This window comes from Hypomesus transpacificus, chromosome 18 (genome assembly GCF_021917145.1).
Source record: "Hypomesus transpacificus isolate Combined female chromosome 18, fHypTra1, whole genome shotgun sequence".
In the NCBI taxonomy this organism is placed as follows: domain Eukaryota; kingdom Metazoa; phylum Chordata; class Actinopteri; order Osmeriformes; family Osmeridae; genus Hypomesus; species Hypomesus transpacificus.
The window spans coordinates 711,635-724,617 of NC_061077.1; the positions used below are offsets into that span (position 1 = coordinate 711,635).

Genomic DNA, 12,983 nt, shown 5'->3' on the forward strand with positions numbered 1-12,983 from the left:
TGACAACGTCATCCGTACACGCCGGAAAAGTGGATGGCTGGAAGTTCATCACGCTGAGCTGGCTGTTTTGGTGGAAGTGAGTGTCTGGATCGACGAGGTTGGTAGTGCAATCTTTTCACACGACAGGAGTTTTAGTTCACGACGGGATTGATTGCGATAACTGGTGCTACGTCACCTAGCAAGTTAGCCATCCATCTTTTCCTATTTCTGAACAACATCGCTTTTAAGCGAGAGCGACCGAACTGCTCCTTCGACGCCATGGACACCGCCAATCAAGGTAACTAGTTTGGCACGTCGTTGATTGTTGTGACCTAGCTGGTCAATGTAGTTTTTGTTTACATTATGTTTATAATATTAACCATTGAACAAATAGCATATTGTTAGTGAATGTCAAACTCGTTTTATTGTGTGGTCATCGTTAGCTAGCTAGTCAAGTACTTACAGATTCCTTTCTAATGGTTCGCTTGTGGGCTAGCTGTACAGAACTAAGAAGAGGCCCCGACGGAAACTGTCAGGTGCACAAGTCAAGAAGAGAAAGAAGGACATGACTGTGCGAGCTTTAACTCGCGATGTTTACCATCAACTGTCAGACTCGCTCGTTGTGCTAGAGCTAATTGTTTTTATCTTGATCCCGCACCTCTACTGTCTGAGTGTATAAAGAGGAATCAGTTTCACCACATGAACGAATAACATTGTCAACGTACTGTAGGCTTGTAAACAAACAGCAAGTCTACATATGAAATCGTCAAAAGCTAGAGCTAGCTGCTGTCCAACGTTAGCGCAGTTAGCAACAGCTATCTGGCCATCTATTATAAACTAGCGTTACTCTAGTAGGTAGCTAGAAATTTAGCTAAGCCAGGTATCATTTTTAGCTAGCTCGAACATCATTATCAAAAAATGCTGCTCAGCTGGTTGGTGGTGGAAGTTAAGCGAGCTTGCTCGATCAGAATTATGCCACAAATGGCTGTCGATTGGTGGAACACACCCTCTTTGCCAATAAAGGAGAGTAGCTAAATGTGTGGGTCACTTATACAACTAGGAAGCAAAACTATTCAAATGTAGTTTTTTGGCCCAAGTGTTAGATCTAATCAGTTGGCTAAATAAATGCATAATGATCAGTGAGACGAACTAGCTGTCGCGCGAGAGCTGTCATTTTCAAAGGCGTCATGTTATGCAGCCATGTTTACCAGTTTAATCTGTCTGTAACACATTTATCAAGAACTGAGGAAATACATCTCGGTTTCTGGTGGTTATGTGGGACGGGTGGCTCTTTTCGTGAAGTTTATTCCACGTTGTCCCTGACGATCGGAAAAGATTTGGGTCCCTCGGATAGACCCTCATAAGTGGGATAATTTAACCTAAAGTTATGTTGTCGGGTGCCTGTCCATTCAGAAACAAACCACTCTTCGTTCTTTGCCTCTGTGCCAAATTTAAACCACAATATTTTCAAGTCACATAATGCACTGCAACCGGTCAGTCAGCCGTCGCCAGATGTGGGTGTGTTATCACGCAAGGCAAATGGACTGTGTCAGTGTCACTGATTGTCCTATTCTAGTAAGCCCAGCCCAGGGTGCTGCACAGAAAACAATGGTCTATTTAAGCTCTTTACAGATTCACTGTTAGGCAGTGTACAGTAGGAGCTGTTGGCTATTGGTAATGGTAAGGCCTGCAGCACACAAACACATATAAACACTATATAAAAACATAAGCGTTTGACCTTGGCTCACCCTATGACAGTAAGTGAGAGCTCTTACGACCACGAGAAATCTTTCTGCGTCCATGGTGTGCGTCTTGGGTTACTGTCTGAGTGGCTGTAATTGTGCTGCTCTCCCTGGCCGGAAACCTTCTGGCAGCATCCTTTCCTTGTCATCAGGAGGTGTGTGTGGGAGTTAAGTGGTGGAAGATGGTTGAGTATGGCCGCCTCTACAGAAGAAGGCATTTAGCAGCCACAGCAACCAAGAGAAAATGGCTGAGTAACTGCTCCTTCATAAATATGCCAGCCAGCCACCCACCAACCCACCTCCTCCCGTCTTTCTCTGCCTAGATATCAACCTGAACTCCCCCAACAAGGGCCTGGGAGGGAGCGAGGCCCTGGCCGACATGTCTGCGGAGGGGGCGGTGGGGAACGCGGGCCACGTCCTCCCCCCTGGCCTCTCCGAGGAGGAGGCTGAGGAACTCCGGACTGAGCTCGTGAAGGTATCGTACCACGCGACAGACGCTTACCAGTCCCAGTAGGTTAGTTCCAGGTCTGTGAGGGTTCTCTCAGACAACAACGCCTTCATACAGGCCTCTGTGATGATAAGCGGCTGGGGGGGGGGGTCTCGGTAAGTTATACAGTAATGGTACCGATTAGCTTTAGTGGTAATCTAACCCATCAGCCAAGGATGCCATATCAGTCTCTGCACATGACCCACACTCTGAACCACCCTCAGTCTCAGTCCAGGGAGGAAGCTAGTTTCCCCCTTCACCCTAAGAGCCGCTGAACCTAGACCAACCCTGGTCCCCCCCCCCCCCCCCCCCGCTGTGTCTCCAGGTGGAGGAGGAGATCAACACCCTGCGGCAGGTGCTGTTGGCCAAGGAGAAGCACGCCACCGAGCTGAAGAGGAAGCTGGGCCTGAGCCCTCTCAACGAGCTCAAGCAGAACATCACCAAGGGCTGGCAGGATGTCCAGACCTCCAACGCGTACGTCCACTTCCTGTCCACTCCAGCCTAGCTAAACTACCCTTCCGCCCGGACACGTGTACACCTCTAGACTTTTAATATGTGTCGGTGTAAGAGAGAGTCCAGACAGTTTAAGCAAGGCTAGTCTATATTAAGGTTACGCCAACCCAATTCTATTGAATCGAGGATGAATGTGGGTCCTTTTTCTGTTCTGATTCATATGATCTGACCTATAAAGTATAGATGTGTTCACTTCTCTCAAGCAGACCAGAAACAAGCGTCAGCACATAGGCTCTGATGAAAGGCCTGTTTACACATAAGCGTAGCGGTAGGAAGGCAGATAAGGGCTGGCTGCTAGACAGCACCATGGTTCACAAAGGATAGTGTCTGTTCCGGATTGTTGTTCAGGGATCCATGACCAGAATCAGACGCAAGCCTTACACAACGGCGGAGTGGAATAGAACAAACTGGAGGGCGTACTAGACGGTGGATGGTGTGAGGATAGAAGTGACTCTCTCCCCTGGGGGGGGGGGGGGACCTCAGGGGCAGTGGTGAGGTGACTGAGTGCTTGCAGCTGAACCCAGTCTCTGTTTCCAGCTATGTGAAAACCACTGAGAAACTGGGCCAGTGGAACGAGAAGCTTTCTGGCTCTCAGTTGTGAGTCGACTGTGTTTGCTCGCACAATCTTACTATGCAACGTGTGCAGTGTTATTTCTCTCTCTCCTCTCTCCTCTACCTGTTCTCTCCTCTCTCTCCCCATCTGCCACGGTGTTTCTCTCCATCTTTCTCTCTCTCACTCCCCTTTCTCTCCGTCTCTCACAATCTCTCCAAGCCTGAACCCAGAGCAGAATTCTCTTACTGCACTGTGACCTGCCTGCTGAATGTTTGCGTTCATCGCCGCCTCATCCGTCCCTGTGGCTCCTGTCCTGGGCTGTTTGATCAGCAACATTGACACAGGCCAGGCCTCTCCTCCAGCAGCTTAGACAGCAGGAGGAGTGGGGCAGCCCAGGGCCGGGGCAGGACGAGCTCCTCCTGTCTGCATGGCTCTCTGGGACTGTTTGAGGCTGGGAGGGGGATGATAACATTTAGTCATTTTAAGGGATGAGAAGAGGATAAGATGGCCCTGAAGCTTTCTCATTGCCTCGCCATTTTATTCATTGCCATTTTCGATCCATTTAGCGTTGGGTTTGTTTCGCTTGTTTCCCCTCTCTATCCTCAGCTCTCTGTGCTCCTTTTAACGCGGGAGCTTGGCTTCCCTCACGTGACCGCGTCCCTGCTTCAGAACAGCAGCTGTGTGTAGACTGCTTTGACCGTTTCCTCTTCTGAGTGAGCGGACCTACCCTCCCTGCCAACGTGACATGCTGCTTTCCACTTCCTCTATCGGAGACGGACGGACATTTCCACTTTGGTGGAATTTAGGTTATAATAGTGACCCTACGTTTCTTGTTTTCTGTGGAGAAAACTGTCCCACTGTGAATCCAGAGTCTTTTCAATAGATCTTATCTCTTACTGTTGGCTGACCAGTTCCACTTTGGTTTAGGACTCACCTAATATGATGATTTGATTGGGGAGCAGTAATGGGGATGAAAGCACAGAAGTGGATTCAGGTGCTGTTACAAGCATGCTGTGATTGGGTGGCCAACAGGACAGGGAAGCTTCCGGGTTGCTTTCATGGGGCTAAAAGTGTCAGCCGGGGTGCTCTGAAACAAACTAGGCATTTACCCTGCTCTGGCAAGTAAGCTGAGACACACACACACACACACACACACACAAACGCACACGTCCAACCAGACAAACAGCCCAGACCCGCCGCCTGAGAATAGGAGCAGGAGATTGGAATGTGCGAAAGACAAGCTGATAAATGGGAGAAGAGAAGAGAGTGGGAGTGATCTGGCACGACAAAAGAGGTTGTCTGTTTCCTGGTCCCATTTCCTGGCTCCACTGGTCCTGCTTCCAGTGGAGCTGATATAAAGAGGCCTTGCGGCCCAGAGCAGAGTTACAGTGTGCCTGAGAACAGACCAGATAGGATGACACAACCTATATATTCATCTGTGAGACAGACTGCAGCCATGTCTCCCCTACTTATCTTCTTTCATCCCAGTCAGCAGTAAGCTCCGCCTCCTCTGCTTGTAGCCTCGGTAGCTAGCCCTGAACCTGCATCTGAAGGTGCCAACGTGGCCTCATTCCAGGAAGCTGTGTGGATCCTACTGGATCCTGTCAACACGTGTGTGTGTGTGTGTGTTTGTGTGTGTGTGTGTGGGCATGTGGCAGTGCATTGTGTGCTTAGCTTTAATGACTAATCAAATAGGCCGTCCTGGTCTGCCGCTACGCTAATCGTATCGAATGTGCTCGTTTTCGGAGATTCATCTACATCTCAAGGACTCACTCACCCCTCATTTGCCACGCTTGGAACCGCAGTGGTGCTCATATCCTGCCCTCTGACCCCTCCTAAACCCTAATAAAGCCCAGCTCCAGCCAGAGAGCCAGGCTCTCTCTATCCGCCAGATGGAGAGAGACTGGGACTGGCTGGGGGGCGAGGCCGTGTTGTCTTTTGCATGCGTGAGGATGTGAGGTGCAACAGCAGGCTGGCGTACCTGCCTGATATGCCAAGCTTGTCCCGGGGGCCGCTAACACGAGCGCCCCGGTCAGTCTACTCTAAGACAAGGCTGTAGGTTAAGGTGTGCCCTGCTGGATCTTTCAGTTTTTGTTTGACCCTGGCCTGTGTGTGATTTTAAAGTGTTAAGTCTAACCTGCTTTCTTCTCCCCTTCCCCCCCAACTGTACAGTGAGAGGGTGGTCATGTTTTTGTTGTTGTCACACTGTGTGTCCGTAGATATCTGTCTGCCTCCGCCACCCTGGATGACATAGCCCGCTCTGAAGCGTGAGTCGACACATTCATACGTACACTCATGCCTGCTTCTGGTTGACATAGTTGATTTAGGTGTGTGTGTGTGTTGGGGGGGGGGGGGGGGGGTTGGTGTGCTGGGGTCTCTTGTAGTGTGTGACTGCTTCTTGCTGTTGTGTTGTGACTGGGTGTGGTGCTGGTGAGGGGGGGACGGTTGGGGGTTGCTGGGGTGGTGAAGTGGGAGACTGGGGGCTGGTGTGGGGATGGGTGCTCGGGTGGTGAGGAGGTGTGAGGGGGCGGGTGGGGGACATGGTGGACTTAGTGAGACGTCCTGAATATGCTCGAGTGTTTCTCTCAACTATGAACTCTGCTCTCCAGGCCGGTGTCATATCTGGTTATTGATGAACTACCTCCCTACGCAGTCAGTCTCCTTCTCCATGATCAGTTATCAATAGTCTGTCTGACCAGAGCTCCATGCTGTGGTGCAGAGTCCAGGGCTCTGAGCTGACAGGTGCTGTGAATGGAGAGCATGACGTCACAGCAGGCAGCTGGACGTGTTCACACATCGGCCAAACAACTGTTCACCGTTTTTTTATTTTTTATTCACGCTTTTCCCAATGTAACATTACTGTTCAAGGCCACTCCTGTTGATCTGTGGTTCTGGATGTTCTAGATTATGGGACGGTCACTAGTTTAGTTTAGTCTGATCTCTAGCAAGTTTGCACCAGGTCTTGCTTAACAGCAAATCACCATATCCGTCTCTGAAGCAAACATTGACTTTAAATTCCTTCACCACACCCTGCATATTTAGCAACTGCATTCGCTTGCCTAGTGTAGCTACAGGCCACGCACCATCACTACCCTCGCCCATAGTAGTCAAGCATAGCCTGCACATTATGACACGTCATGTAAAGGACACGTGTTGGCAGTGTGATGTGTAGCATTTATCCTCCTATCCTGGTTCACGTAAGCTGCTGGGACCTGGCCTATTTACTACAGACAGTGATCCTGTGGTTACCGCAGGCCTTAGTGTGTGTGTGTGACTGTGTGTGTGTTAACTCCTGTGTGTGAGCTCCTGTGTGTCAGCCTGCCGTTCTCTGCAGATATCCTTTAGCTCCAGAATCAGCTCTTAGCCCCCCCCCCCCCAGCTCCCTCACACAGATAACCTGAATGACCTGCTGGTTGTAGTCTAACACAGCAGCCAGATGAGCTGGAAGACATGTCTGCTATATTGACATGACTCTACCGAGTCTCCTCTGACCTAGTCCAGGGGCTAGAGGTGGAGACCTATAGGACGTAGGGCAGATATGATCTCCAGAGCTGGAGAGGTGATTCTGGACAGGGTCACAGGGTTTACCGACCCCTGTAGTTGACCTTTGAACCTTAAGGGCGACTCTACTAACCCTTTAGTGGTTTAATGCTGCTTGCTTGTCATTGTCGAGGAAGCTACTCATCCAGCTGGGGGTCATTTCAGACCCTTATCACTATGTCCTCATCGCTCTTTTTGTCCTCCACCCCTCTGCCCCTCCCCCACCCTCCAGGTATAAGAAGACTCAGGAAACTCTGTCCCAGGCGGGCCAGAAGACCACTGCAGCCCTGTCCACGGTGGGCACAGCCATCAGCAGGAGACTGGGAGACATGAGGTAAACCTAGCCCGGAGGATCCTCCCTGGTCCCTCTCCTGGAGCTCTGACCCCTCCTCACCAACTCCCTCCTCACTAACTCCCTCCTCACTAACTCCCTCCTCTCTAACTCCCTCCTCTCTAACTCCCTCCTCTCTAACTCCCTCCTCTCTAACTCCCTCCTCACCAACTCCCTCCTCTCTAACTCCCTCCTCACTAACTCCCTCCTCACTAACTCCCTCCTGTCTAACTCCCTCCTCAGTAACTCCCTCCTCACTAACTCCCTCCTCACTAACTCCCTCCTCACTAACTCCCTCCTCTCTAACTCCCTCCTCACTAACTCCCTCCTCACTAACTACCTCCTCACTAACTACCTCCTCACTAACTCCCTCCTCACTAACTCCGTCCTCACTAACTCCCTCCTCACTAACTCCCTCCTCTCTAACTCCCTCCTCTCTAACTCCCTCCTCACTAACTCCCTCCTCTCTAACTCCCTCCTCTCTTACTCCCTCCTCACTAACTCCCTCCTCACTAACTCCCTCCTCTCTAACTCCCTTTTCTCTAACTCCCTCATGTTCTGTCATACCAGCCTTAACATGAGTCTGGCATTGCGCCTGTCATTAACTTTTTACACGTCCACCTCAGAAGAGAGTGTGTGTTATTTATGTTTACATCCTGGTATGCTTTATTGTTCCTGGCCTTTCAGCACCTGCCTGCAGGCCCCTGTCTCTACCCTCTCTGTCTCTGATCCTGCTAGTTTCTTGCCTGATAGTTTACCTGTTTTGTTTAATTGTTTTCATCGCTGCGCTTGGTCTACAGAGCCCTGCCTTTCTCTAACTCCTTTGGGTAAGCGACTAAAACACCTGTATGTCTAAAGTCAACCCTCCTTGACAGTTTTTTCTCTAAAATAAGTGTTTTTATTAAGTTGAAACAAAACGCTGCACATTCTAGCCCAATGCTTATTTTCTGTGTGACTTTTCTGCTTGGAACGACATCTGGGAATGAAACCAATTTCAGAAAGATTGTGTGCTCCTTAATTGACCACCAGAGGGCAGTATGGTCTTTCCTGTGTTTGTGTTGCTGCTGTAATGACGTATCTGCACCAGCAGTGCTCACTGTTTCACCTGAGTGTGTGTGTGTGTATGTTGGCTTCACTGCGCTTGCCTATCTAACACTGACACCTCTCTGTCTTCCTTTAATGCTTACAAAGTAGCAACTACTCCATTCGCCATTCGATAAGTATGCCGGCTATGAGGTAATGTAACACTGAGTGGATCAGCTTTCTCTCAATATTCTCTTCAAATGTTGCGCTCGTATACCTCCCTTTGAAGGATACACAAGTAACTGCCTGAGACTTTCCATTGACTGTAAAAACAACAACAACAAAAGACGATTAGCTAGGCTTACTCTGTCTTTGAGTAGCTGCATACTGACTGGAACAGTCGATGCTTTGTGAGGTGGGGGCGGGTGCTGCGTGAAGGTGGGATATTCCACAGGTCTCTCCATCATCAGGTTGGATATTGAGTGTCTAAGCCCAGAGCTGTCAAGATGACCGTGGGCTTGTTCCTGTCTACACCTCATTCTGACTTCCCTCTTCCCAGGAACACTTCAGGATGTCTAAATTATGAAATATACTGACTAATAATTACTCAAATATATTAGTCAGCCTTATTTCATTATTACAGAGAACTACTATTGTACTGGGAGTTCTAGATGAAGTACATAGAAGTATCTTATATGTGTGTCTTATCTTTGTAGCTTAGACTTTGTACCTTTTGTTAGACTTTGTACCTTTTAGCATAGTTAGACTTGTTTAAACTTACATTTAAGACTTGCGTGATTTAAGATGTATTCCTATGTGTTGACTGTATGCACCTTCCTGCCAAAGTAAATCCCTTGTCTGTGCAAACTTTCATGGCGATAAAACCCCTTTCTGATTCTGATTGGAGGTGTTCCTGGTTAGACGCTCCTAGCGTTTAAGTGGCGTCTCTGGGCAGAGCTGATGGGGAGATAGAACACATTGTCATTAGTGTGAAGGCTTTAAGATTCATGATTTCCAGTGTTTATTTCCTAGTGGAAAAAATGTCAACATAATCTAGATGTGTCATATTGAATTATTTGTGATTATCTGACATTGGTTTTCTGATTGAACAGAAACTCGCAGACCTTCAAATCCTTCGAGGACAGAGTTGGAAACCTGAAGGTGAGAGGTTGTTGCCACGGTGACCTGTGGTGTTCCGGAATGGCTCCTCACAGCTCGTGGAATGTTCCCAGGAGAACATACTCTTAATCTTAGTCTTACTACAAAGTTCCTGCCTATCTGTACATAGCATTAGCTTCTGCAACTTGAGTTAAGTTTGAAACCTTGAAAGGCCTTGACGTTGGTGACTGAGAGGATGTGAGCTGTGTTGGCATTGGAGGCACATTGTGACTTACGGCAACAAGAGGGTTTGAGAGCTGTTATGGAAGAGGTTTAGATGGAAAGACCTAGAAACCTTTTTATAGAGGTGTGTAAGCACTCCTATATGCACCTCACTAACCCATGCTCTGTTCTGCCTATTACCTTCCTCCCCCCCCCCCTCTCTCTCTCTCTCTCTCTCTCTCTGTCTCTGTCTCTCTCTCTCTCTCCCCCCCCCCCCCCCCCCTCTCTCTCTCTCTCTCTCTCTCTGTCTCTCTCTCTGTCTCTCTCTCTCCCCCCCCCCCTCTCTCTCTCTCTCTGTCTCTCTCTCTCCCTCTCTCTCTCTCTCTGTCTCTCTCTCTGTCTCTCTCTCTCTCTCACTGTCTCTCTCTCTCTCTTTCTCTCTCGCTCCTCTTCCCTCCCTCGCTCCTCCTCTCGCTCCCCTCCTCCCTGCGGTGCTGAACGTGTGTCCAGTACAAGGTGGTCGGGGCCAGAGGGAACGGAGATGTCGCCAACTCTCCAACCGAGGCCAACCCTGTTCAGGACAACGCCCCTTTCTGAAGCCCCGCCCCCCCACACGCCGCGCCTCCCTGGGACTGACTGTGTCATCATCTCATCACCAAGTGACCCCTGACCCTTCACCCCTGACATCACCACACTCCGCTCCCCCTTCTCCTCTCAGCTAGTTCTCTCTCCCCTCCAGGCATAACCAGTACACCCCCATACCTTACCCCCCCCCCCCCCCCCCCCCCACTTCACACCAGTGGAGATCTCACAGGACTAGATGGGTCTAAGCAGAGGTGGTAGTTTCTCTGATGAGGAAGGTGCATGTGTGTTGTCTCCCGGTCCTGTCATATCTCCTCTGGCTCCTCCCTCAGCCTTCTGCTGTCAGAGCACGGACCGTTCATCTCAACTGTACAAAACATCACCGCAGCAACCACACCTGGGGTCACTTTCTCCATGCCACAGGTTGTAAAAAAAAAAAGACAAATAAAAAATAGTTTAAACCTTAACCATTTTGTATTATAAACTATTTTACACGGCTTTGCATAATGTTTTTACATAACTTTTATCTATACGTATAAATATATATGAATAAATATATTGTAAACAATATTGCCAGCTGGCATTCATCGGTAGGTAAGGGGACTGGAAAACTAAACAGAAAGCAAAACAACTTTAAAATGGGAGAGAAAAGAAAGAAAAACACTATTGATTCTTGTTTCTACCTTCAGCATAGTCTTCAGTTTGTTCATTGTTGTTTATTTTTTATTTTTGACACGGAATACAATGTGAAGCAATGCTTTGCTCTGGTGAATGTGGAACTCTGATCGGCCTTACTATTCCTCTACTAAACATTTTTGTTTCCTTCTGCTAGTAGATAACATGTTAGACTTGTGTTTTGTTTCAGTCTCGTGTTTTGTTTCAGTCTCTGAAGTTGAACTGGGGAGAAATTCTTGTGTGAGGACACACAACAGGTGGTTCCTGTTCTGTTTAGGGTAAATGTGTACTTTTCTGGTGCCACATCTGAAGTGAATAATTGTCAAATACAGACATTCTGCTGCAGTTACAAAGATTTGTTCCCATGCCTCCAATCCTGAACACACCCAACACAAAACACTCCCCACTTTATTTCTACTACATCCACTGCAACACACACACACAGTCAATACTGTTGGTACCCTGTACACTTCCTCTTTTTACCTTGTGCACTTATCCAGCCTACACAGTAGTAATGACTGACTATTAGAAACAGCCACCCGGCTGCAAAAGAAAAACGACATAGAAAACGAATCTGCGAGAGTCAGGTAGCACCGCCACTTTGTCCCTGGCTATGAAGTTGTGTACAGTTGCCCTGCTTGGTGTCCTGCCCTGGGAAGGGGGTGGTTGTTTTTGCCATTTGTGTGTCTTTTTCTTTTTAAATCAACAACGTGTTTGTGTTGACCGTTATGGTGGTGAAAGACTAGGTGATGTATTGATTAGTTTTTTCCCTTTTTCTTCGGGTGCAGTTCAAAGTTTATTTGTATTTAATTGCCATAGGTGAAATATTGCCAATATTTGATACCTGTTACAATGCCTCTCTTCCTGTCCTTCCTCGATGAAATCCCTGACTTGTGCCATTGCAAGATGAAAAGACAGTTGTCAGTTTTTGCTTTTGTAGAGCTTACGATATGCTTTGGGGAGGAGGAAATGCACAATATGGGGACACCATGAATGGAATTTGTGAAACACGATATAAGGGCATGGTTTTATGTGCCAGCAAGCCTATTCATAAAAGTTGATTGATTACACCATATAGCTTAATTAGGTTGTAAGCCTAGTAGTAGTAGTAATAGTAGTAGTAGTAGAAGTAGTACTAGTAGTGTATATAAAGGGAGCAGACAGGAGATATTGGCAGACAAATTAAAATGTTTTAGTTTGTTGTATATGTTTGGGTATCAATAAAGCATTCCTTTAAACAAATTGTGTTGTGTGGTTTTCATTGGAAAAGGGTGCAATATTATGATTTTATTCTATCAGATTTGTCTGTCACTTTGTAGCCTACCTATAATTTTTGTTTTTTTACAAGTGTAATGTTTTCGAAGAAGTTTGCAGGGTTCCTGCGCGTCTTAATTCTGGGGTAAATATAAGGCCTTAAAACGTCTTAAAAACGGCCAGATTTTCATCAGAGGTCTTAAATTTGGTCTGAGGTGATCGTTCTTACCTGTAGTCGTAAATATTACTTAACGTCGTGGAGAAGAAGCTGAACCCCCGATTATCATTGTATAATTTGCACTCTGTTTCTAACGAAACTAAACTAAAGACAATCTTACTGAGATTAACAAGCGTTTGGCGGAGAGGAGAGAGATGACATTTATGAAACTATGTGAAGGTGAAGTCCCACATCTCCCATGACCACAATGTAACTTTTAAGTTACAACAAACAATTTACATTTAGTCATTTAGCAGACGCTCTTATCCAGAGCGACATACAGTAAGTCATTTGATGACAATTTTATTTATAAACAATTTATGCTTGTAACCCAGGCTGTTGGGGTACTGCACCAGCATGTCTGAAAGAGCATATACACTTTCCCAGTGAGTTAACAGCTGAGCCCTGCTTTCTTCTGGTTTGCTGACACCCCAACTCTTTGCTAAGTAGAAACTGAAAAAATGAGTTCCCTGACCGGGAATCGAACCCGGGCCGCGGCGGTGAGAGCGCCGAATCCTAACCACTAGACCACCAGGGAGACATGAAATTTACGGTCACATGTGTCAGTATGTTACTTCATCTTAATATCAAATATATCGTTTGATGAAATCTATGTTATATTATTATTATTATATTTTACTTTTATACACATAGGCTCACTGTTCCCATTACCTTGAACGTCACAAAATATCACTGCTTGGTGTTTTCTTTTTTTGTAACCGCTTGTCTCCGGTCGTAACCAGTTTAGATTCGACCCGCCTTTCGCT

The 12,983-nt window shown here is 47.4% G+C and overlaps 1 protein-coding gene and 1 non-coding gene across 7 annotated transcripts; one reads left to right on the forward strand and one right to left on the reverse strand.

Annotated features, from left to right (window-relative positions):
• The first annotated feature begins 17 nt into the window (after window positions 1-17).
• tpd52l2b (tpd52 like 2b) lies at window positions 18-11,987 on the forward strand. 6 transcript variants are annotated; one of them, XM_047039524.1, is made up of 8 exons: window positions 18-277; window positions 2,045-2,196; window positions 2,534-2,682; window positions 3,259-3,318; window positions 5,494-5,541; window positions 7,047-7,148; window positions 9,281-9,329; window positions 9,999-11,987. In XM_047039524.1, the coding sequence occupies exons 1-8, from the start codon at window positions 259-261 to the stop codon at window positions 10,083-10,085; spliced, it is 666 nt and encodes a 221-aa protein (XP_046895480.1). In that variant the 5' UTR covers window positions 18-258; the 3' UTR covers window positions 10,086-11,987. The 6 variants fall into 6 exon arrangements, with proteins under 6 accessions (XP_046895480.1, XP_046895481.1, XP_046895482.1 ...); XM_047039525.1 differs by having other exon boundaries at window positions 10,005-11,987; XM_047039526.1 differs by lacking the exon at window positions 3,259-3,318 and having other exon boundaries at window positions 19-277.
• Window positions 11,988-12,682: 695 nt separating this feature from the next.
• On the reverse strand, window positions 12,683-12,754 carry trnae-cuc. Its single transcript has one exon. It is a non-coding gene; the product is annotated as a tRNA-Glu (tRNA).
• Window positions 12,755-12,983: the final 229 nt, after the last annotated feature.